We start from the raw sequence: 27,028 nt of genomic DNA, 5'->3' as shown, positions 1-27,028 counted from the left end.
TATAATATGACTTAAAGATTTCTTAGGAGACAAATAATATATTATTACCTGTCAACAGCCCGTTAATACTAGTAATGTCAGAAATTATTTTCCTTTCAAACACAAAGACCAAGGAAAAACTTTATGCAAAATAATAAAAAAAACAGAAATGTACTGTACTATCTCATGATGACCAGTAGGTGGCAGAGTTTGACAAACCATCCTTTATATCTCTGCTACGCATCTTTGCTTTAAATGATTAACAATCTGACGAGTTTATAAATGATGAAGCGTGGGAGCAAAAGAGGCAGGTCTATGCAAAGGAGGTTATTATATTTAATGTAGTAGGATTATTGCTGTAATATAGGCCATTGCATTGACATTTGAACGCACCAATCAGTTGCTGAGGAGCTGATTGAGGCTACTTCCCTACACTGGAACAGCTGAAGGGAAGCGGACGGACGGCGGTCGCACCAGATATCTCCTCATCAGCCGAGTCGGACACAGAGCTCCGCAGACAGAGAGACAGAGACAGACAGAGAGCCTCCGTTGCTGGATCGTGTCTGCAGCAGGGAGATGGCCGGGATTCTGGCGTGGTTCTGGAACGAGCGCTTCTGGCTCCCCCATAATGTGACCTGGGCTGACTTAAAAAACACAGAGGAGGCGACGTTCCCGCAAGCAGAGGATCTCTACCTGGCGTGTCCTCTGGCTTTCTGCATCTTTATGATTCGGCTGGTGTTTGAGAGGTGGGTTCTGAGCTGACGGGCTGGAGGAGGCAGGTGCTGATGGAGATGCGCTTTTGTTGCGCCGCTGTCTGTTTCCTCCTCCCCCCCTAAACAATGACATCTTATCTGCTTAGCTCACAAATCATCATCCTTCTCCTGCAGGCCTGCAGCCTGGTTTGCCTTTGATCCTCTCTCTGTCAGACCTGTCCTTGCAAACCAAACCTGTTTTAAGCAAAACAATAAACAGCCTCCTTCAACTATTACATACAGGCCAGATTTGCTTCATATTTTGTCTAATATATTATTTTTTTTGCTGTAGAATCATCTGTATGGATTATAGTTGTGATCAAAGCTATTATAATTATAGTAAGCAGTCATTAAGGCCTCAGATCTGAGTTAAACCTCAGGATTATATGGGGTCAAGATCAGAATTTATCTCCTTAGTCCATTTCCCACCAATCACAGCAAAATGGAGATTTCTTGAAAAATATATTTTAATGACACTGTTTATTATGCAGCTAAAATTTGTATGTAGGTCACAGGGTAATGGATACTAAGTAGGGCACATAGTGAATGTAACCAAACTGGGTTGGACACTAAAGGTCTGCAAGGTTTTGAAAAGCTAAAAGGAATATTTATTTACCTTGTGCAGCACATGAAGGAACCATATGGTTCTAATTTGAATCCAGACATGTCCAGCATCCAATTAATATAGTCAATTAACACAGATCACTTATATTATTTGTATAACAATCTAATCTGGGGCCTATCTTATGCCTGCCCAAATTAGCCCATATGTACCTTTAATATTTAGAAGATAAATCTAAGGCGAGGAATATTTGTTTATCTAATGCTCTGCAGTCTGCAGGGTTTTTTTTTTTAAACAGACCCAGAGTCAGGAAGGATAATCAGTGGTCTTAATAAGCAACTGCAAAAGAGTTGTCATAAATTATTAAGACATATGAACAGTAAGAATGAATGGACAATCAGGAAACTTAAGTTTCCCTACTTAATAATTTTTAATCTTAACAAATAACCATCTATACTACTATACATTTTAATAATTGGGGTTACAATTGATATAAGAAATATTGCTCTAAGCTTAAGGTCAAATTCCTTTAGAAGGCAGCTTTTGCACCTTTAAAAAGAAGTTAGCTGTCAGTTGCACTAAGACAAAGTTCCTGTATCTTTTTCCCCATGTCTCCTCGATATATAGTTTGCTAATCTTGTTCAAAGGCTAAACATTGCTAATTTGGCAAAATTAAAAGACATTTCTATTATTATCTAATTAATCTATAATATTTGATCGGTTTCAAAATCTAAAATACTGAAGCCCTTTGTGTTCTAACACTGACATACTTAGAAATTACAGATTATAAATGAACGGTGGAGCTAGGTTTGTTTCTGACTGACTTGTATGGTTCTGCTGTCATATTTGGTGTGAATCTTTTCAAGACAGACTGAGGAAGTAAGAAAGTTAGGACTATGTTTAGTCAATAGGTTGAAAAATCAACTATAAAACGTATTTTCTCTGTTAATATACAACGACAGTAAAAAAAAATTATAAAAGACACCATAATGGCTAAGACTAAATTATTACTCAGACACATAGATGTGTCATACCATTCTGTCAATAGGAAGCAATTTTTTTCCATATGGTAATTATGGCTTACCACCAAGGGTGCCATTCTGTCTGCTCTACTTTCAATTACACTCAAGTTTTTAATCAGGTTTATAGCTTCTGACAGATTAAATGTTAAAGGTTATACAATAATTTTAAGGCATCTGAGGAGGTACCTGCTGTTCCATTCAAAAAACTTTCTTTTGAAATCCAGTGATGTGTGTTTTATTGCAGGTTTATTGCCAGACCATGTGCAATGGGGCTGAAGATCCAGGCTAATGGGCCACAAAAGGCACAGCCCAATGCTATCTTAGAGAAGGTTTTCACTGCCATAACCAAGGTGAGGATATTAGCTTTTAATTTTGATCGGAAAATGTTAAATAAATTTTTTCTTCATGGAAAAGGTGAACCCGACATTTTAATTCTCTTATTAGCATCCAGATGAGAAGAGGCTGGAGGGCCTGTCCAAGCAGCTCGACTGGGACGTGCGCACCATCCAGCGCTGGTTTAGGCAGCGGCGTAACCAGGAGAAGCCGAGCACCCTCGCAAGATTCTGTGAAAGCATGTAAGACATATCTCTGCTAAAGTAGCTGCAAGCTATCATGGATAAACACCTAGTTTGACTAAAAGCAGAGGATAGGTTTGTAACCTGCCAAGGAAGTCTAATCACAATGACCAAAATATCTGCATAATGTTGATTGCTGCATTAGTGCCTTGCTTTGGCTCACTATTATAGCTGATGTTTAAGTGAGGGCTGATTTGAATAAGCCGTGCTACACAGTCATGCATCAGTAGGAATGCCAGTGGCTGTAGTAAAAGCAGGGATGATAGATAACCTTTTCTAGAACAGGTTTAGGTTCCCTTCCACATTTTATAGGAGAAGAGGTAAGTTGTGTGACTGTCTGAAAGCCAAGGGTGAAAAAGGAACCATTTACTGTAGATAAATTGGTTATGGTCTTTTAAATGTCCAAAGAAAAGAGGAGAAAAAGTTTTCTTGCCAGCCTTGTCTGGAAAGCACATCATCCATCCATCCATTTTCCTTCAGGGTTAACCCTGCTGAGCTTGAGAGGGGATGTTGCCTATCTCTAGCTGTCAATGGGCGAGAGGCGGGGTCCACCCTGGACAGGTCCCAGTCTATCACAGGGCCACACAGAGACAAAGGACCAGAGATGGGAAGTAACGAAGTACAAATACTTTGTTACTGTACTCAAGTAGATTTTTCTGATATTTTTTACTTTACTTTACTACTTATTTTTATGGCGACTTTTTACTTCTACTCCTTACATTTTTACACAAATATCTGTACTTTCTACTCCTTACATTTTTACACAAATATCTGTACTTTCTACTCCTTACATTTTTACACAAATATCTGTACTTTCTACTCCTTACATTTGAAAAAATTGGCTCGTTACTTTAGTTTTGAATAATTTCAATGGAGTTACCGTTATTATTTTTCACGTCATCAATACCAAATTCAATCTAATTGGATGGGAATCTACGTTGCATTTGACGCACCACTACAAGATGAATCGACAGATTCGGCGGTATTCATTGGCGGCAAATCATTGCAGCTTGGTGGCGGTGGCGTTAGCATAGTAGCATGGACGACGAGATGATTGAAAATGAACACAACGGAGATCTAGTCCTATTGGCAGACATCCATTTAAAATGTAGGCAACGGCATGAAAAAAGTGGTTTCTACTTTTACTTTTATACTTTAAGTAAATTTACAAGCCTGTACTTTGTTACTTTTACTGGACTAAAGAAGTTTAATCAGTACTTCCACTTTTACCAGAGTATTTTTTAACACAAGTATCTGTACTTTTACTCAAGTACGGAAAGTGAGTACTTTTGCCATCTCTGCAAAGGACTAACAACCATTCACGCTCACACTCACATCTAAGGATAATTTAGAGAAGCCAATTAACCTAACAGTCATGTTTTTCGACTGTGGGAGGAAGCCGGAGTACCCGGAGAGAACCCACGCATGCTCAGGGAGAACATGCAAACTCCATGCAGAAAGATCCCTGGTCGGGAATCAAACCTTGAACCTTCTTGCTGCAAGGGAGCAGTGCTACCGTGGAGCTCAAAAGCACATCAGTATTAGAATAAAAGGAAGGTTATCAGTTACTAGTTGATTTTTCAGATCAACATTTTGTACCTTTTTAGTTTTGTGGTATATCTCCCATTTTAAACCTAGTTTGAAAGTCAAGAAACTGCAGTAATTTTCCATTCCTTCATACAGTTTACTATAGAGAATTTTGCCAATGGAACAAGAAGGTCGCTTAGATGTCATATGTCATAAAATCCACTCAATATATCGAAGATTCAGGACCTCAATCAATGAAAACCGGTTTTAATACAAATTCTTAAGGAAAAAAAATGTAGAGCATTTTTAAACATGAATTTATTGCCAAAAAAACAAAACCACAATTTGTTTTCAAGTAGTGGTTATGGAAATACAGTTCTCCTTTTTTGAAAGACATATTTAGCAAACAAAAAACTCTACCACAAGTAAATCCAGACGCATAACTCAGGGGGTAGACCAGTTAACTTTGTAAAGAGGGAAAAAAAATAATTGCAAGTTTTTACAGGCCTAAATGTCCATGAATGACAAGGAAAAAAAATGAAAAAAGCAATCAAATAAAATGTGTAAAAGATTTTGTATCTTTGCTCTTCAAATTTCAAAACATACCCTGTGGATTGAGAGGTTTCAATAATCAGCTAACAGCGTTTGATTTTAAAATGCTTCTTTGGCCCTTTGAGAGAAAATCAAAAGCTCTCAGTTAACCAGCGTGTTATAACGGTTAAATCCATTGATCACAAAGCCATTCAAGATGCTAACACAGAGCCAGCTAATCTGTAGTAATGTGTTCACCATCAGGGAGATTGTGGTTACTTAGTAGTGTGACGTTAAATGCCAAAGAGCCAGTTTTGCTGTCAGAGCCGAGTCATGTCGAACACCATTGGAACAAATCCGGCAGTGTGAGCCTCCATCCTCTGATCCGCCTGGGGCTGCTGCTCTCTCAGGAGAAACCATCTTACCGATTAGACCACTGGACTTGTTTTAAAACAGCATAGAGGTTGCTGTGCATTCTCTTGCACAAGAAGAAAGTGGATTTTTATCACTTCAAAACATGCTTTCAGGCTGTTGAAACACCTGCGTTTATGCTGTTATCTGCAGTGTAATTAACAGCAGGCACCTCTGCTGTTTGCAATAGTTTGTTCAAGTTGTCTGTCTCAGTTGTTGTAGGTCTCCAAATGAGGCTGGCTTCAGTCCCTTCTGCAGCGATTGTGCTGTAATTAAGCTCTCATGCCCAGCTGCACCAGACCGATAGGATTCTCTTTTGCTGTATAGACAGCTGATCTGTTTTGTATTCTTTTATGTGTGCAAACAGGCAGTGTGTAGAAAGCATATTTACAGAGGAAATAATGATGACAGTGCAAAGAGCTTTTGTTTGTAAGCTTTTGTCTTTTTTCCCCTGATGGCGCAAAAGTAAAAAAGATCAAGTTCCCAACTCTGGAAAGAAACATGCTGCAGGTTTCTTTCAGGATAAAATAGAAAATCAAAAATGAAGATAAAGGGAAGGCTTTGCATTGTAGTCGTGTAAATGTGATATATAAAAAAATTATCTCTGATTTTGCTAAAATCTTTGCCATTTTACGTTACATAAATACATATTTTGGTCTTTCTGTTATATGTAAAATACTTAGGCAGGTTAAACATAAACACAAAAATCTTAAAAACACTGTGACTTTTTAGAAAGAGTTCATAAAGCGCTATTTCGTAAACAATGACAGCCATTTGTCTGTCTTATAATCTTTAGGGAGAGAATAGAAGATAAACAACATATACTTAAATTGGTTCATTTTTGAATTAGTTTTTCCAAGCTGATTAAAGATTCTTTAAAGCGAAATGTCAGATATCTTTGAAACTAAAGGTGCCGTCTGCTGCTTAAATTAAAATTGAAGCAACTACCAAATTTTGTTTTATTGTTGCACATTTATTATGAATCAAACAAGAGATAAAACGTTGAGTCATGAGAAAACAAACCATTAGCTAATTAGTCAGTACCGCCTAAATCCCAGCTGGAGAAACAAGAATTAAAAAGAAAGCTACAACTTGTATTTTTTCCATCATTAAGCAGAACAAGTACATAATGAAATTGACCTCCTACCCCATGATGTAATCTCATTTTCAGCCGAGTTTAAAACAATTCAGTTCAATATTTGGAGCATTTTCTTGTTAAGATAATTTAGTATTTTGGAAGAATAGTATTTGTTTTATAACATTTTAGATATGCTTTTTTATTCTCTTTCTTTAAAGCAATATTTTGCAAGTTGTTTTATAAAGCAATTTTTTTGTAGCCTATAATCGCAAATTTTTCACCTTCAAAAGCCTTAAACAGCATATCTTAGTTCGGTGCCGATTAGAGTAAAATTAATGAAATATTTCATCTCAAGAGGTTGAGATGAAATTATATATATGTTTCAGAAATGTAAAAAAAAAAAAAAAAAAAAAAAAACAGCTGTTGTTGACTTAAGAAACTTTATTTCAACTTGTGAGTCATTGTGATTTTTTTTCATTTTCTTCATTTTGTCCATGGCAGCATTTCAACAGCATTTAAAAAAATTCTTGCAGGCTCCTTCAACCAGTTGCTATGCAACGGTCTTTTACTCTGTGCCAGGTACACTCGTCCACTTAATTCTGATTTACAATACTTTTGATCAGCACATAAATCGCCTGATGAGGTTCTACTGCCAGTTGTATGTTATCTTGATGATTATTTTTCTGGTATCTTAAAGTTTGCAAGTGAATATTTCTAACACCCAGAGAAAAATCCCAGGTCTGCCTGCTCTGGATCTGTTCTTAATACGGAATCATGCTGCTCTATTTTTTATTTTTTTTTAGGATCTGTTGGAACATCTTTGTTTAAAAAAGAAAAACTTTAAAAGAGCATGATAAAGCAGTTTTCACATGTCAAACTCTGCTAATACTATAATCTGCCTAAAGGTTTTTTTCATGTAGATGAAAAATGTGTTTCCCTTTTTCCTTTGAGATTCATACATTTTTTTAACTGAATTCGATTGATTTGGATGAAGCCTGCATGACTTTAGACAAAGATTTGGCTTTGCTTCTTGGTCCTAAATTCCCATTCTGTCTTGCTGACTGTTGAAAGCTGACTTCATAAAGTAGGCATGTCTTCCCTGTCAGCAAGTCTTTGATCCCACTGCAGCAGTATATCCTTTGTAAAGCTCAACAAGCAGAACTCTTGATCACATCATTGTGCAGAAAGAAAAGTATATGCAGGGTTATTTAAAGCACAAAGTAGGCAGAGCTAAAACATTACTAAATATAACCAGTATGCTACTGATTGTGTGTTTATGAATAAATTAGTGCTGTGCAGCACAACTTGTTCTAACATTGATTTACTTGAGTTGTTAATATAAAGATTAAAAACATAACTTTTATGAATTAAGATTTTAAGATGAGGAAAAGAAAGAATAAGACCTAATGGGAAAACACATGGAGAGAAATACATTGCAGGGGGATTGAAGGTACTGTTTCTCCCTATTCCTCCAGAATAGTACCAAAAATATGTATTAAGCTACTTTGAGAAAATTCTACTTAAACAATATTTAGGGTTTAAATTCCATGTAAAATGAATACATTTACATGTAACAAGAAATTAATAATTTTAACATGAAAATAAATGTACTTTTAAGGACTTATATTTAATTGGCCATTAAATATTCAAAAGTGCCTTTAGATAATCAGATATAGCTTTAATCAAGTAATGCAAATATAAGAAAAAATAATGTATTTACTCATCTGTATGGCTTTTGTGCAGCTGACTCATTATGAAGACTCTGACTAGGATGGCTTTAATAGAGACCCTAACGTCTGATTGTCTGCTTGACACTGAGCAAAACAAGAGAAATTCTTCCAAGCTTGTTGTGACCCTGTGGTCAATACCTTCACTAAAGTAAGAGAAGAATAACTTTAATGCAGTGTTTCAATTTCTCTACCACAAACATGGATCAAGCTCCAGGATGCCTAGTTTGGTCTAAAATATTGATATAATTATTAATCTTCAAGAGATATTATGTGTATTTTTGATTGGACAAACTTTACATTTTAAATGTTTGTCTGCTACTGTCTTTAGTGCTCGTTAGCTAAACATTTTCTCTATCAAAACATCCTTCTCTCTCACGACAAACCTGCATCATTACCTACATCTACTGTATGAAGCTTCTTTTTGAAATCCTTTTGCCTCAGAGCCTGTTTCTCACATCTTCATTCCATCTTTTTTCCAACAAACCCCCAATTTCGCCATTTTTTTAAATAACTGACTCTAAACTAAGTGCTTGATCTTCTGTTTTTAACCTTCAGACAATATAGATTATAACAAGCAGTACCAGTTAGAACTTATATTTACAATTTTTTGTTGAAATTTTATTTAGCCTTCTTAAATGATCAGTCTTTAAGATTAATCAATATACTACACCGTGGTTTTCATCATTTTTAGAATTAATTCTTACTGTCTTTGCAGTAAACAGCAGGACAGCACAGCTGAAAAGATGCACATAAAGACTATGCTAGAAAGGCCAGTTCTGATCTTCATACCATCTTTTTTTGCCAAGATTATCATTATTACCTTACTTTTTAAGGAGCTGACTCTGAAACCAGTACGAAATATTGTCACAAATATCAGATTAAGGTAACAATTTCTGCAATTATTGTTAAAATATTTTAACAAATCTATGCAACCAGATACTGTTCAGTTAATGATTTCTACATGCATTGATTAAATATGCAGCTGATTAATGGTAATGATGCATTTTGTACTGTAGCTTTGATTACATCTGGGAAGAACATTATAAAAAAAAAAGAAAAACTCAGCACATCACGTACCACAAGAAAATAGGATGAAAATTAGTGTTTTATGCTTACCTTCAGTTGCTCACGTAGCTCCAATCTCTACTGTATAAAACAATTAAGTTTACACTGCAGAATAACTGAAGAGTCCAGTTTTACTTCTAAGTCACTATTGGTTGATTGATGTGCCTCCTTTTTGGGATCTGATCACTAAGCCAGTCAATTGATTACTGCTTTTGTTTTATTTACTTTTTATACATTACCAACTGTGATTTCAAATGGAGCTGAGTCAAATCTCTAAATCAAAACCTGATAAAGTAAAAGTTACGCTTTTGATTCCTACTTAAAAAAGTATAAAGTACAGAAGATCTTAGTGACAGTAGCATGATTATATGTGACTAGTTGCTTTCCATGGAGCTATGTTTGACAAAGAATTGTAATCCATCCTAGGAGGAAGAACTTGCCAGTGAATGTAAGTAAATCAGAGAGAAGGAGTATTATCAGTCACACACTGAAGAATGAGTGGGAGAAAATGGTTAATGGCTAAAACCATTTACCTTTTCTCCCACTCATTGGAAAAGACAGCAGGAGAAATGAAAACTGGAAGGAGGAGCATAACAGAGGACGGATAGAGATAACTGTGACCACTCTGGAAAGGTTGAAACAATCGTATATTTTGTATATGCAAGATTGTTTTATATTTTGTTGTAAATTTTAACAGAGAGATTATGAATATATTATTTACTATAACCTGAAATTGTCATCAGTTAAAGGTTCATTTAAATCAAAGGTAAAACAAAGTAGTTATCTTTGGTTAAATGATTATCACTGACAACTTGTTTAATTATGAGGTCTTATTAACTGCTTACCTTTGTGGCTGGACGTTTTGGACCGATTGTTAAAATCCAAGATGTCTTCACCATCAGTAAATGTCAATAACTTGGTTTATAAGTGAAGCAGAGTTATTAATTATTAACCACAAGGAAAATATTTGCCTCTGTCTATTCAATTTGTTAACCAAAAGAGGAAGCCTCTGCTCTTTTTACTGCTGTATAAATAATCCCAGACTACCACAATTAAAACAGAGACGGCGCTTTGTTTATTAAATCTAATAAACCCTATCATGGTATTATTATTTTTAATAAATTATGCAATCAGTAAAAAACTACTTGAAAAAACACAGAATTCATGAAAGAATCAGTAAACATAAACAGTTCAAATGAGTTCTTGAGGTAGAGTCTCAGCTGTTGATTTGTTGTAGAAATTATATATAGCAAACAGATGTGTGCCGATGATATTTGGTGAAAGTCAAAGAATTTAAGTTTCAATTAATACAATAATAAACAATTACCAGTAAACATAATGCATTGGATGTGACAGACTTGACATGTTTATGAAAACTAGTGGTTATGTAGGGGATGCAATGCTTCTGTTGCCAAGGCAACCGATAGCTTAGCGACCAACGCAGCTGAATAATGGCTAGCAAACTGGCAACAAACCTGCTACTGCAATCAGCTAAAGCCCAGTACATTAGCAGACAGCCTAGGATGGTTATCACAGGCCAGAAACCGCAAGATGCCGGACCGCGTCAAAACTGGGTTATAAAAATACTATTAGATCATAAAAGGCAGGCACCTTTAAGTGACAAACGAGAGAAAACACACATAAGAAAATGACAGAATATAAGACGAGAACGGCAGCTGTAACATTAAAAACACACAATTCGAATTTTTGTGATAAACCTCCGCAATTAGTTTCGGGAGCTCCTTTAATAAACCAAATAGCATCTAATTACCAATTTTACTCGTCCAGGCAAGATACCCATTAAATGATAAAGATCTTTAACTTGTCGCGCTCTCACTGGAGGAGAATGGATGGGTGGATGGGTTCTGGTCCATTTCTGTTATGAGCAGCTGTTTTGGCACGGCTTCACCCTACCGGCCGCGGATCTTATGTCCACCTTGGTCACTCGGAGAAACAGTCAATTAGTTCAACACAGCAAGAGGCTGTATTGTTGTATCTTAACTTTTGGGCACTTATACAGCTTCCAAGAGAATCCGTTCATGATGCTCTGCTCAGCAGGAGGTTTGTTCCTGTAGCTTCACAGCGAAGGAAGACAGGCAGCGACTCACCGGTCTTTGATCAGAACTGCTCAGAGCATAGAAAGGCACATCGGACACAATGATGGCTGTCAATGACGGTCAACTTGTTTAAATGTTTATAAAGGGAAAATCGAACACACACACTATCTACTTTGTGCCTAAAATTTACTTAAAGGTATAATGGAGGATGTTCTTTTTCCGTGTGGATCATCAAAAGAAGTCTTCCTAATTGTCAATCATTCTGGTGATATGTTTACATAAGGCCGCCCTACATGCTCGTCCCCATTTTAACTTACCAGTGGTGAGTCCGACATAGTGAAAAAATTGCAAATCTTCTTTTGAAAAGTAAGCTTGTATGAGCGATGCAAACAGCAACTTTCAAACAGAGCGTGCACGAGGAGAAATAGACTCATGCATGCTCTCAAATGCGTTTAATAGGTGTTCCCTCCCGGGAGCACGTACAGGGTTGTGTATGTGCATTTTTTTTTCTAAGTTGAGGAGTAGGGTTTTTTTTTCAAAAATTCTTGAAAATTCTCCACCATATCTTTAAATATACCTAACATTTAGAAACTCAATATCACAATTTAGAAACAAATCTCATAGTCTGTGGGCCCCTCAGAGATCACCTTGCTCCCCTACCTCTAAAATGAAGATCTTGCTCAGCGAGTGCATAAGAACCTCTCATTATTATTCCAGTATGGCCTTGTAAGAATAACCAAAATTATTTTGTAATTACTTTAAGATTGATTAATTAATAGGTAAACATGAAAATGTTTTTTTATACTCAATACATTTTCTCTTTTTGTAATTTTAGGTGGCGATTTACATTCTACCTGTATATATTTACCTATGGAGTGCGCTTTCTTAAAAAGGTAAGGTCATTATAGAATTATAGAATCTAGTCTCTAGATTAACTGTTAAATCTAGAAAAAAAAAAATATGGGGCCTTTTGAAAGTAATTCCACCCCATGAGATTTCTATTTTTTTATTTCTTGGAATCAACCCATTAAATTTAGTTTAGTCAATGTTACATTCAAACTTAGATTTAATCCAGATATTTTATGGATTTTCTCTAGCAGGAGGTTTGCTTGGAAGTTAGGTACATATCAGTATCCTTGACTTTAAACATTTCCCAACTTCATCTAAGTGACGAAAGAGTATTTCACACATGCAAACTTACCAAAACATTAGTCTAAACCAACACAGCTCAGATTGAATAATCTATAAACAGGACAAGTATTAGCCAAGCTTCATATGAATATCATCTTCATGGATGAGAGGCAGGGTGGAAACTCTAAAAGGATCAAATTTAAGGTGTACCAAAAGTCATTTAGAGGACATGAGGAAAAGGGTGCTCTGCTCAAAAATCTGTTGGCCAATATACACTATTCCATGGTGTAAAACTAAAATTTTGGATCTGTCATAGTTAAAAATGGGGATCAATCAGCATAAGGCTCTGTTGAAGCTTTGCTTCAGAGGAGACAAAGAAGATCTGGTTAGAGTTTATTGAAAGACTGAACTAAATATAAAACAGTCATGGAAGAACGCCTGGTAAAGCCTGCAGAAAACTAAATTGACAGACGGCTAAATTGTATTAAGAATCTGTCACAAGACTTGTGAATTACAACTTTTCAAATGCTCTCCATCCAGTATGATTAAGTTTGAGCTATTTTGCAAAATAGCTCAAACTTGAAAAGTTATTTCAAGTAAAATCTTTTTTAAAATGTAATTAAATGTCAGGGATTCAAAAATACAGTTTTGAATAATTGTGCTCCCATCTCTGAAAGCAGCACCAGTGTTCAAATTTTTTGAACAGGTTAATAAAAAACAAAGGGGATTAGAACCAAGTAGTCCCAGAAAAAGCTCTTCGTTTTTTTAGTCAGTGAACCTGGCAGGTGCTGATTCTGCTGAATGCTAAGAACAATAAACCACAGGAGATAAATCTGAGTATGAGTCAGCCGACTGATTATTACTGCAAAATAGAGCTCAGGAGGTTTCACATATTCCATGCATATATTCATGAAAGTGCATGCATAACAGCAATCAGTCGAGATAGAGTTGGGGGAAAAAAAAATCCCTGAAACACAAGTTGGATGACAAAGCACTATGTGAAAAATAGCTCACTCCCCAGCAGTTGGTGCTGCAGGCGCCAGCCTCCAGCCTCTGTGGGATTTATTAATAGAGCGAGTCTGGAGAGCAGTGCAGGAGAACTAAACTAAAACACAGTGACGGGTCACAGTCTGCTTGTAACACATTTACTCAGGATTTAAGGGTATGCCATAGTAGACTTTTTAGTCCAGCTTCTTCCCTGCATAAAATTGCAGTGTCATGTGCATTAATTGTCAAATGTATTATATATTTTTTTCTAAATAAACCCAACTTTAAAGCCATTCTTACCTCTGATAATCAGTTGAATTTTAAATAAGGTTCAATGTTTTTTCTTCACTTTATTTTTTTTAGACCCCATGGCTGTGGAACACTAAAGAATGCTGGTACAACTACCCTTACCAGGTAAAAGTTAACTTAATAATTATCAACAACTCTACAGGAAGGTATCTCATTCTATTTAAGATGTACTGAAGACATTCCTGTATGTTTGCAGCCCCTGACTGTGGACATCCATTATTACTACGTACTGGAGCTGTCTTTCTACCTGTCATTACTCTTTTCTCGATTCACAGACATCAGGAGGAAGGTAAGAATGGTTCTGAAATACACATCACTCTTTCTACAATGTAGACCACTTTAAAATGAATCATTCTAGAAAATAACATTATCTCCATAATTACCAACCGTTACTGGCTCTTTGTTTTTGTATGCTAACAAATGTACGTGGAGTCTGTTTGGGCAGAAGTTAGTCTCCTGAATTACTCATGTGAGAAATGGCAAAATAGAGAGAAATGTTTTTCTTTTTCTTTTAATATCACTATACAAAGGTTCCTTAAACACTTTCCAGCTGATTCCACTGACTTTATTTAATTTGGAGCTGTTTACATTTTTTTAAGGTAATAATTCACTGATAGTCTCTCTCTTCTTTTTGGCCCATCTTTAAACGCATCCATATATTAAATTGTTACGTCATGATATCAGTAGCAATAAATACTAGGGATGTCCCGATCAGCATTTTAGGCCTCCGATCCTTATTCGATATTTTAACCTCAAATTCGATCCGATTTCGAGTCCCGATCCGATATTTTGCCTTTAGTATTGAAATTGATCAAACTCAAATATATTTTGATATATTTATATTTAACCCAACTTTTTATTAGACTAATATTTTATCAAAAAGCATTACTATTATTATTGTAAATCCCATGAAATAAAAATCTCACCCAGAATTAAAGGTCAGCTTCAATTTAATATTTTAGTTAAAAGTAAAAAGAAGATCTTCTTTGCTCTATTATTTTCGTTGGAGTATTTGTCTCTCCTCATGACGTCCAGCGTTTTTTTGATTTGCTTTAGCAACCTTTCCATCTGCAGCTTTACAAAACGCTTCATATGCATTTTCATGTTTTGTCCTCAGAATCAAGTTCGTGGTGTTAAATGTAGCTCTGCTGCTACTTCAAATTGCCATGTTGCAGACATTGCAAGTAGCTTTAGGACAGTCTTCACTCGTGAGAGTAAAATACTTCCATACTTCTGACATGCTTGCTTTGCACTGCTGCAGATGTTTGTATCGCGCAACTACCGTCAACCGTAACTAGTGGGTACTTTACGGCAGTTGCTGTAAAGATCGGCGCGACTAGTCGGGTAATGTAGCCGAGCTCCGATCACAGGAAAATAGGAAAAGATCGGGCCGATCCGATCTCGAAATAGGGACATCAATAAATACACATTTTTATTCCTCTTTTTTATTTGATATTGGTCCTTACAATGCTTCCTCCTGTGACCTTTGGTGTCTTTACCACTACAGTCATTGGAAACATTATTAGACAACATGCCTGTGTGCATTTTCAGTCATGGCAACTGCAGAACAGGCTTAAAATAGAGGCAATCTGACTTCGGCTTAGTTTTTCTGAAGATGTTTCCACACCTATCAAGGAGTCATTGTCAGCTCTAACCAAAGCAATCTGTAGTTGGAGTGCTGATGTTTTTAAGCAGCATGGAGGTTCATTCTTCTAAGCACATTGCAAGTCAGATGCAAATCAGTGACAAACCTGTCACCTGTCTCAGTTATTGATGTCTTTTGTCGTGTACACGTGATATACCAATGAATTTCAAACAAAAACCTACTCATCCCAAAGACAGAACACCCAGACAAAAGCTGAGTGGCATGTAAATTCAGCGAGGACTGTACAGACACTTGAGAAACCAAACAACAGCTGCACAAACACATGGCACAGCACAGATGAACCTGTACCTCCGGGCAAGATTCAGCTGTAAACTTGCACCTCAATAACCAAGAAAACTATTTATGACCAAAATGTTTCGATTTTGTACAGAGAGGACAGATAGTTTGAAAGAGGGGTGGAGGAAACCATCATTGTTAAAAGGGTAAAGCCATCATTGCAGAGGGGGGGGGGATTTAGTAGCACCTAGGAGCACCAGGATCCACAATTCAGCCATGGAACACATTCCAAAGATGTTACATAAACACACTCATGCATGATTCAAATGGCCTAAGACATAACACATACACAACAAAGGACTCCAACAACCCAGGAAGGGTTGGTCATTGATTTACATCCAACTCAGGATGTACCTAGGAGGATAGGCCTTAAGGCTGCTCAAAAACACAGAAGCTCCAACTACAGATTGCTCTGCTCTTGACAAACACTCCTGGATAGGTGTTGAAACATCTTCAATAAAAAGCAGCGAATGTCCAGTTGTTTAAGTCTGTTTTGTAATACCCCACTCTTCTTTTGTTTGCTTGTTTTGGCCATGCTTGTTGCATTATACTTTTAGGACAAGAAATTTAAGAAAATAAAGGTGGTGCAATATATTTTTTCCATGACTGTAACTCACATTTTTGGGTTTCTACTGACATAAACCAAGAGGTAAATTATATTTTCTTAGGCTTGAGAATTACTGAAATTCCTAAATCAGCCACTTTGATATTTGCAAGTCAACAGACTAAGATTTGGATGATTAAATATTTTCATTAAGTTGTGCAAATCTAGTAGGATGATGTAGCTATAACACTCATTAACAGTTCCAGCTTGGTCAGTTTCTAAAAATGTTTTCCTGTTTACCAGCCCATTTCATTCCATGTCCATTTTATGTCAAAATGGACACACTTTTGGTTTATTTGTTGTTTGCATGCCATGCTCTTTACTCCCTCCATAGCTCTGCCCTCTCCATGACACGTCCCATGCTCAGAGCAGGCTCCATGATGCCCTGCTCTTTGCCTTTACTCTGTCATCTCGCTGTTGACTGTTGGCATGTGTTTCTGTTTTTGTTTCTCCTTTCAGTTTTTTTCATGCACAGCTCTACACAGAGAAGGGGTCCTCTGCATCTCCTGCCAGTTCCAGTATGTTCTTCCCTGCACACTCTTGCCTTCGTTTTCATTCTACGTGTCGTGTCACTTCTCTTCCTTTTCATCCTCCTCCTCATCCCTTACCTCTGGTACACTGTTTCTCAGTGCTTGCAGCTAAAGACCTTTCAGTAGCTAAAAAAATTGCACGAGGATTTCTTACATGTCATATTTAATTTCATAGAGCTCCACTTCAAGCTATCCCATGCTACAGTAGGACTAAATAATTGATATTCAGTAACAGTATTTATCAGTTTAAGCCATTTTAAAATAAGATACTTTCTAATCTTGCTTGAATTTTAGATATTTAGGAATTTTGAAGTAGCTATACATAGCCAACAAAAACTTTATTGTAATTAACTGTAATTTAATTTAATCAAATGCAATAATAGCTTATAATTGTGAGGTATGAAGAACATATAGTTTGTATTTTTTCTTGCAAAACCAAAAAAGTAAAGTGTTATAGGTTTTTGTATTTTACTTTTCTGACTGTAATAACATGAAGGAACACAGACAGGTCAGGAAGAAAGTTCTTGAGACATTTAACAATATAGAATTATACTTTTCTTCAATATCCAAAGCATTAAATGTCTTGCAGACCACTGTTAAAGCCACTATCCAAAAGCAGAGAGAGGATAGCACAAATCGACCACCTAAATTGACAGGAGGCCAATGTTAGCTCTACAGGAGCTGCAGCAATCCACTGCTTAAGGTCATGATTGCTTGTCATTTGTGAAAGAGTTAAACTAAGAAAGCCAATGCATGTGAAAATATAAGATAAAAATGGAAGGAAAATGGTGAAGCCATGAAAGATTTTAGACTTAGGCTACGTTCACACAGCAGCCTGAAATGACCGTAATCATTTTGCCCATATGCGACCTGTATCTGATCTTTTCATGACAGTCTGAACAGCACAGATCCGATTTTTTCCAATGTGACCCAGGCCACTTGGCTATGTGGTCCTGAATGCAATACGAATCTGATCTTTTCAAATACGACCTGTGTTTGAACAGCTACGCAGAAGAGGCAATCAAAACAAAATCCATGGCGGATGGTAATGTGGAGAGCAGTATTTATGTTTAACCATATTGAAAAGATTGTGTTTTTAAGGTTGGGAAAGATCGCTAGTTGCACTCTAACACTACTATCCATGTTTACTTGCGTAAACACAGAGCACTCTTGCTTGTGATTGTGTCATTATGTCCTCTACTGCGCATGCGGGAACTTGCATTGTAAGAATGCAGTTCACACAGGAGATCACATACAAGTCGCATATATTTGGAAATGTGAACAGCAACAGCAAAAAAATTGGATTTAAAAAACAAAATCGGAACTGAGTATTAAGGCCTGCAGTGTGAACATGTTATGTGTGTTTTAAAGGGGTCATAGAATGATTATATAGGGTATTTGGTGCTGGTCCTTAAGGTCTCTGAATAGGGTGTGTAACATTGGTTGGGCTGAAAATGACATATTTACTGTTTCATGAGCCCTAATGCAAGCCTGGTTAAAAGCCTCAGAATAAAACGACAGGTTTTCTTCCTTTTATGGTATGCTCATGAATATTTAGATGAGCTGTGCTGATTGGTTGGTTCACAACGAGTGAAGCTGCTGAGCAAAGATGCATCATAGCAACAAGCACTCACTCACTGAAACATCGAAATTGTTGATATGGTAGGGTGACGAGACATCCTTTTTTTTCCCGGACATGTCCTACTTTTCATACCTTAAAAAATGTCAAGTGGGATTTTCAAAATTGTCCCGGATTTTGGTCGTCTACATTGCCGCACGTAGTGGAAACACACCAGGCACTCAAACTCGGTCGGCCCCCTGCCCCAGTCCGCCCAGGCACCAAATGAACAGCTGAGCATCAAACTTTGCAGGGATCTTCTGATAGACAAAAATAATCCATTCCTGTCGAGTCTTCAGATCCATGGGATCATTGGGACTGTGAAAAATGTCCTCTTTCTCCGTGCACCCTGGAACACTGCATTTATTGGTTCTGGCTCATTTTCTATAGAGAAACTGCCTGCTTTGTAATTCTTGTAGAACTAAACCCAACTGTTGACTAAACAGCTAAACTGGTGTCTTATATCTTCGTGACCTCTATTCATGTTCTAAGGCCAGTGAACCAGTGGGCCGGTCTGTATGTAGAGAAAGGAGGTGTTGATGGGGTTTGAACTTCTATGTCCCTTTCACCCACTGAACTATCATTATTATTCTATGAAAATGTAAACTCAGTTTTGCATTCTATGACCCCTTTAATGGTACACTAAACCTAAATTCACCCAGTGAAGTTGAAGATAGTATATGTACACTGGTTTCCAGATTTTAATTTGTAAAAGATTTTCTAAAGCATGCATCATTTCTTTGCGACTCACAAATAAGCTCAACTTTTTGTTTGATTGTCACTTCAGATCTCAATAAGATACAGGGGAGTTTGAAAAGGTTAAGGGGTTGTGAATATTTTTGCTTGCTCTGCAAAATGGCCTTTCAACAACTCTGCACAAAATGTTTATTGATCTGAAGACACCAAGAGTATATAAGATATTATTATCTCAAGGCTGTAATTGGATTCAGAATTCATGTGACACATGCACTAATGCCTGATATTTCCTTGGCAACTGTCTCTGCAGGATTTTCTGATCATGTTCCTGCACCACGTGGCAGCAATCTCTCTCATCGTATTCTCATATGTGAACAACATGGCACGAGTTGGAACTCTGGTCATGTGTCTACACGATGCAGCTGACGTGCTGATAGAGGTGAGAACCTGCAAATGGATTAGACACTGTCGATGGATCACCATCCTGGGAATAAGCTTGTGTCAGCAGGGTTTTTTTTTAGACATGTTCATATGCCTGTCATTGTTATACTATGTAATGAACACCCTGAATATTCTGACCCAGCGTTGTGCCTCACAGCTCAATATAAGACTTACAAGCAAGATGGAACACATTTTAAGTCAGTAATGTGACCGACTGTGGCGCTGACACCCGGTGGTTGTTCTAGAACAAATTCACCAGGGTGGGTTCAGTGTTTTTTATTGGGACACAAAAAAACTGGGCAATAGTTCTTTTTTTTTAATTGACATGCAGAGCCGAAGAGCGTCAGATACCCTAGATATAGCAGATAAGAGTGATTTATCATCCTTTATATCCCCAATTTTGGGGATGTAAAAGCAATCTTAACCGTTAAAACAGGTTTTAACTGTTGTTCCGATTTTTTAACAATAAGATAAGATTGAAATACTTAAGGTTTATTATAAAATTTATAACAGCTGTTCTTAAAAAATTCATTTTTATTCGTTAAAATCTGAATTCGCATCGGTCATCGGCCATAAATCACCGCACCCCTAAAACTGTGATTCTATCTCAATACGACTGAAGCAAAAAGTACATAATTGTTGAAATACACCTAAAGATAAAAAAAAAAAAGAAACAGATTTAAGAGACCAATCAATGACAGTTTTTGCGCTCGTGCATATGATTATCAGAATTGTATTTAGTATTGTGTTTTCAGGGAGCAAAAGAAGGGCCATGATCACTTCTAACGGTGCATTGCATCTGTCAGAGGAAAAAGGTCAAACCTTAAATTAAAAAAGCTGCATCCATTAAACTTGATTTTATAGTTGTATAGGCACTATATTAGTAGGTTGTTCTGCATCAATACAAAAGAGAAAGTTTGGGCTTTATTTTGTAACCTCATTCAATCTAGAACAAAAACAAATGGCTCTGCCTGTCAGGTAAGTCCCTGCAGGCCTGTGTAGATTTACATAAAGATAACAACAGAAATAAATAAACAGAGAGTTAAAGCAAGATCAATGGTTTTGTTTTATTTATTTTATTTTTTGTTTTGTTTGTTTTTTGTCAACCAGGCTGCCAAGATGGCCAACTATGCCAAATGTCAGATACTGTGCAACCTCCTCTTTGCAATGTTCGCAATTTTCTTCATAACTTCCAGGCTGGGAGTTTACCCCATCTGGTAAGTGTTAGTCATTTTCTCTATGATCCAAAGCTGGCATCATTATTGATACTGTATGTGACATAAGTACTGTATGTGTTTTCTGGCAGAGGCATTTTCATACAATTCAGTAGTACAGGCAGACAGGGCTTCAAATGCTGTTTAGCCTAAGCTCCTTAGCACATTTCAGTGGCTCATGTTTGAAAAAAGGATGTCAAAGCCATCAAGATCTCACTGCTTTTTTTTTATCTCCTTCTTCTTTATCCACAATGGTTTGCAGTTTAAACAGATCTGTGTGAATTTTGTTGCTAAGTAATAGTTACTATGGATACTACAGCTTTAACCTTTCAAAGAAAGACAAACAGTTCAGCTCATGAAAAGCAAATCTTTGTGGTTCTTATTCTACCACTGGAGCCAGCCCAACTGATTATTGTGATTATTAAAACATTAAGCAAGGGTTTATTTATGAGGGCTATTTCTAGTTCTGTGGGGGTTTTTTTTGTCTTAATTGCAGCTATTCTAACTAAATTTTTGCTTCAAAGAAAAAAAATGGAAATTAAATTTTTGTATTTATCTTCTTATTTTTTCTTTGTTTAACCCAAACAGCCATTGCCCGAAAATAATGTTTAAAGCTGGCTGGTTTGTGGGATATTTGAAGATCATAAATCTAATTTCAACCCATGAAAGGATGCACAGCAGTCATTTTTCAGTCAGCAGCAGCAGCAGGGGTGTGATCAGGACTTCATTATATGAATGTAGACATGATTTACATTCTGGGTCAGGCAGCTTAATTTTTTCCACTTTTCCTTGTGATAGCAGCTCTTAATCATCCCCCAAATGCTATCTAGGCTGTTTAGATTCCTGTTTAAATGTAGTGTTGCAACAGCATTTAAATGAATGGTTATTTTACATAAAGCCTTTGTAGGATATATGCTAGCTTTAAGGTATTTAAACCATCCTGTATCTGTTATTTGCTTTGTAATGTACACTGCAATTTAATGGTTATATAATATATTTTTTGTCAGTTCTTCCATTGCCCCATTTCTACAGTTGTTGTGACTTTGGTATCTGGAGTACTAACAAGTGGCTGTTTGCAAGGAATAAACAAGAAATGAAATTAACACAGATCCCCAACTAAAGCTGTTAGTGCTTGAAAAAGAGAAAATCTACCCAATTTATTTGCTTTAATTTCCTGCTTTGAATTAAATGATGTTGATTCTACATCTCAGTAAATTGAAGTGTAATTGAAAAGTTAATCTGTCTGTCTTATATTTTTATGAGTATGGCTTAGGGCTAATGAAAACCCACATTTTTAAAATAAATGATTTCCTATCAAAGACTGTTGCTTCAATAGGTGTCCAGCAGATATATATATAAAATAAAAGTCATAGCAAAGGGAAGCTGTCTGTTTCTTCCAGGATTGTTTGTGGAAAGTTAGGTGGAAGGAAAAAATACATACAAAATTTGGAGCAAAACCTATACAAAGTTTGGGGGGCATTCACAAGGCATAAGCTGTAGATGGAGTCAGTGTTTCAACAATCACCACAGTATCAGTGGAAATTGTTGTGCAAGTTATAATTCCCTCTGTAGAGAAGCTTTATGGAGACACTTTTCTTTTCATTTTCAAACAATATTTGACGTCTGGTCCCTTTGCCAAAAGCACTGAAATCTCCTTTTATGACTTTGCTATAATGGTGCTTGATTGGCCACCAAAATGAACTAGCTTAGGCTATTAAAGCTACCCAGTTTTCCTTAACATTTCAGTGGAAAAACATCTAATAGCCTCCACACCACTTTGCACAGGTGTTGTAATTGATGTAAAAGAAACAATAGATATTGAGTTTATACACTGGACAGTATTGAGACATCGTTTTCCTTAGATTATCGAGAAAAAAAAATGTACTCAAGTAAGAATAGAAATATTTTAATATTTTTTTAACCAAGTAAAAGTAGAGAGTATGCAACCAACAAATATCTCAACTAAGAGCAAAACAGTACTTTGTAAAATGCATACTTAAGTACTGAGTAACTCTTTGCTCATATTATCTGCTTTAAAAGTGTGTAACCAGGCTGACAGTTATGTGCAAATTCTGGTGTTATATAAATTGAATAGAAATAGATAACATATTTACAAAATAACTAATTTAGGCAGAAGAAACACTTTTCCAAAGTACAATTACTCTGAAAATAAAAACATTTTTGCTCTCTTAAAAATACTTGAGTAAATGCAACCAGCTAAATATAACTAACTACCCACCTCTGCTTTTCTGTAGGTTGACCTTTCCGCATGAAAAAGATCAAACTCCTCTCCTGTCCTGAAATAATATTCAGAATTTCTGAGTAACTCTAACAAGCGTTTATATGAACCATAAGGCATATTCATACAATTAACAAAAACGAACTCTTAGAATACGTCACACTTTTTACCTTTAGTGTCTGTTTAGTCACACGTATGATCAAATAAATCATAAGCATGTATTATAAGTAAATGTTATTGCTACAAAGAGATTAATAAGATTTTTCTTACTTCTTTTAACAAATATCTTGTGTTTTTATGTAAAAAAAAAAAAAAAAAAGGAGCTTTGAATATATTTTCCATTATTCATTCACAACAATTGTAAAACATGCTTTTCTTGCTGCTGCAGGATTTTAAACACTACTTTGTTTGAGAGTTGGGAGATTGTGGGCCCCTATCCATCCTGGTGGGTCTTCAACCTCCTTCTGGTCTTACTGCAGCTTCTTCACTCATTCTGGTCGTACCTCATAGTGAAGACAGCGTGCAGAGCCATCTCCAAAGGAAAGGTGAATCAATGCACTCAACCTGCACTCAACCTCTCCTCCGCATCCTATTATAGTTGTACTTGTTGCATCATGCAGTTCAATGTTTTTGCTGCAAACATTTTTTTCACAAAGTGAACCAATTTTTTTTTATTGCAGCCTTGCTTATTTTCAGACCTGTGACTTTTTGAGTTTTTTAATTATTTTTGTCTCATAGTGCACAATTATATATCAGAAGCACTGCTGTTTTTTTTATACGCTGACTAATAACAATCCATTCTGTGTTAATGTTGTTTTATCTGTCTTCAAGGTGGGGAAATGGAATCCTTTACATGTAAGTAGTTCTAAAAACTTAAAACACACATTTTTTATAGTTATAGTGGCACATTTTTCTTAGCAGACATGCATAATGGATGCAGATCCAGTAGATTCCATAACAGTTGCTTCCCCACTGCCATTAGACTGCTGAATGTTTTGTAAATGGGTTATTGTATTTTATTATATTTTATCATTATTAAAAAAAAAAAACTGAAAATGTTAAAACTGTACATTTACAGTCATATGTTTATATTACTGTTTTTATATATATATATATTTTTTTTTTTACTATTTTCAAGGCTGCACTTTAAAAAAAAAATGAATTTGTCCAAAGAGCTGTTCTAAACGAAATTTCTTTTTGGTTTACACTTGTGTAAACAAAATGACAAATAAATCTGTCTAAGTCTAAAAAAAAAATAAAAATAGTGAAAAACTATTTTCATTAAATACTGTAATTCTGTGTCCTTAAATTTGATTAAATAGTTGATGATGTCATGTCTGGTTATAATACTTTTAAAATATAAGGTCCAAGCATGTTTGCCCTTCTAAGTATTTAGTTCTATAAAGAAAGGCAAACACTTAGTTGCACTGATTTGAAGAAATCAATTTCTTACACTTCTATTTATGTTTTTTTTATCATGTTTGAAATGAAGCTTAGCTAAATTAGAGAAATAATGATCAAGGATAGGGACTGCCACTGCCATAAAAAATACATAAAAAGAGATTATGGTGGAGAATATTTATGTCATAGTGTTTCAAGAAAAAAACATTAATTAGACTGAAACTTAACCCAAAACAGTGATTGTAGGTGCTCTTTATACATGTTGTTATTATTATTAAAACTACACCCATGGTTGATTACTTTACAGAAATGTCTGTACATTAGATAGCTTAGGTCATGGTTGCTTTCTGATGTTGTTTTGTTTGTCAGGTTTCTAAAGATGACCGCAGTGACATCGAGTCCAGCTCTGACGAAGACGACAGCCCCGCTCCCAGTCAGAAGCATCACAGCAGCGCCACTAATGGGACCAACAAAAACGGGACCAACGGCTACCTGACAGGAGCCCTGTACCCTGACGAACACTGACTGAGCTTATATCATGCGAATGGAGCCATGCTGAAGTCACCACCCAGTTATCTGTGTGTCATCAGCATGTGTGTGTGTGTGTGTGTGGGAGTGAGCATTGTGTGTGTATGATGCAAACATGAACATCTCATCTTTGTAAGTTATTGATAGATTTATGTGAATGCGGTTTTTGTCATTGGTTCTTTACTAATTTTGTTGTGCGATTTATTCAATGCGGATATATATTTGCATCCAACTGCACTTACAGTACAGACAAATAAAAAGGAATCAGTACAAAGCAGGAAAGTGTTTCACTTTATGGTCAAAGCATGCTACAATAACTCACAGCAGTCTGTCACACAGCAGGAAATGTTTCCTTCTACGTTTGTCTCTTCCTTTGTTATTTAATTTGTATGAACAGGTTTGCAACTCTTAGCCAGACATCTTTTCTTCTCTTGATGTCAGTGTTGACATGATTTCCAAACAGAAACACAACTTTGATTTTTCATTTGAACATCATAGTATTAGCCGGATCCAGTTTTATTGCTACTCCTCCAAAGATTTGCCAGAAACGTGAGTTTGGTGTCCCTGACAAATGAACGATAATGTGAACTTTATGCACATTTGGAAACACATCCTTCATTAAATCTGTATATGAGATTTCAATAACAGTACCATCTGTGTGTGCGTCCGATATGGCGAGATGCTGTATTCTTTATCCAATCATTTTGTTAGGAATTCTCGTACATTTATGGTTATCATTAAATTAAAGCGATTTGTCCTCTTATGGGGTAGATACACGAGTTGTTTAAATGATTCAATAATAAAAAATGCAATTAAGTCAAATGTGTGTCGTATGTATGTGTATGTGGATATTTTCCTAACTTGCAGTGCTTCCAACATTTATTTAAATCTATGGCTGCAACTAACTTATTTTAAATCGATTAATCTTTCTACACTTTGTTCGATTCATCAATTAATAATTTTGGTTACTTAAAGAAGACTTTTTGCTGAATTAAACCAGGTAAAACTTTTCCACTTTAGGAGTTCTGGATAGAGCATAATAAGAGACGAAAAAGTTTTTTTAATCTTAAATGTAAAATGTTTACATATTTTTTTAACGATTTTGGTATAATTGCTCCTCAAGGTGGGTCGCTCTGGCAGCTTAAGGCATCTTTCAGAGTCTCTACACTCCAGTTTACGATTAATCAATTACTAAATTAGTCAAAGATTATTTCAATAATCTATTAATCCTGATTAATCCAATTACTTGCTTCAGCCCTATTTAAATCCCTTTGATTTTTTTCACATTTTGTCACATCGCAAAGTTTCAATATATTTTATATTGGGGCAGTTCAGTTAATGTTCCACAACCTCTAGTTTTTTAAACACTGTTTTTATAGGGCTGTCCCATTAGAATTTGAACCTGCAGATCAGTCTAGTATATTAAAGCCTTTAACATCTTATATTTCTGAATAGCATTAGATGTTACTTCTAGATGTTAATACCGTCCATTTTACTAGATGAAGCAGTAATGACCAACTTCTGTATTCTTCCTACAAGCACTGGATGATGATGCTGTATTCAGGAGGGTATTTAAGGCTATTGTTCTAAATCAGAAATGTTCTGTTTTTATTTTTTGTGATCAAAACGGCTTGCTCCACATGAGTCGACTGTTACCCCAAAATCATTATAAAGTATAACTACTACAGTAGTTGTCCAGTCAGGATTATCCTATCAGACTGTATGTACCTCTTCTGGAGTTACTTTGAGTCTGCAGACAGTTTCACTTATTAATATTTTCTCTGGAATGTCTCATAACTGTACCCTGTTGCAAACTTTTGGCAACTAACTTTATTCCTTTGCCTTCATAATGTTTGTTCACCAACCTTCTGTTAAAAAATCTCTAAGATATTTACAAAACAACTGGGGTTTTTTTACGTTACATAACACACAGGAAGACACTTTTACTATAAGGTGACCTCTAAAGAATTGGTTGCCATGGATTTTATGGAGGGATACCACAGTAAATTAGTTAGTCTGGAAGAAATATTGTCGTGTTAAATTAAAACATTTTTGACAATGAATTCATATAGCACCGAATTTGTTACCTGTGTGATTAT

At 36.0% G+C, this 27,028-nt stretch overlaps 1 protein-coding gene across 1 annotated transcript; it reads left to right on the top strand.

Moving 5' to 3' along the window:
• The first annotated feature begins 238 nt into the window (after positions 1–238).
• cers6 (ceramide synthase 6) lies at positions 239–25,742 on the top strand. The gene is made up of 11 exons (XM_015370418.1): positions 239–725; positions 2,560–2,665; positions 2,760–2,890; positions 12,125–12,182; positions 13,771–13,821; positions 13,913–14,005; positions 19,417–19,545; positions 20,658–20,764; positions 23,389–23,545; positions 23,832–23,855; positions 24,771–25,742. Exons 1-11 carry the CDS (start codon positions 556–558, stop codon positions 24,924–24,926), a joined length of 1,182 nt encoding a protein of 393 aa, XP_015225904.1. The 5' UTR covers positions 239–555; the 3' UTR covers positions 24,927–25,742.
• Positions 25,743–27,028: the final 1,286 nt, after the last annotated feature.

Source organism: Cyprinodon variegatus, unplaced genomic scaffold (assembly GCF_000732505.1).
Source record: "Cyprinodon variegatus isolate N-32 unplaced genomic scaffold, C_variegatus-1.0 Scaffold46, whole genome shotgun sequence".
Lineage (NCBI taxonomy): Eukaryota > Metazoa > Chordata > Actinopteri > Cyprinodontiformes > Cyprinodontidae > Cyprinodon > Cyprinodon variegatus.
The sequence above is the reverse complement of the archived record's forward strand: the minus strand, read 5'-3'. Positions and strand labels throughout refer to the sequence as shown.

Excerpts from the sequence above, each read along its gene's own strand:
- cers6 (XM_015370418.1), top strand. The coding sequence starts at position 556 with ATGGCCGGGATTCTGGCGTGGTTCTGGAACGAGCGCTTCTGGCTCCCC. Across the intron at positions 2,666-2,759 it reads TTTTCACTGCCATAACCAAG|CATCCAGATGAGAAGAGGCT; the intron begins GTGAGGATATTA and ends TTCTCTTATTAG. Across the intron at positions 23,546-23,831 it reads GAGCCATCTCCAAAGGAAAG|GTGGGGAAATGGAATCCTTT; the intron begins GTGAATCAATGC and ends TCTGTCTTCAAG.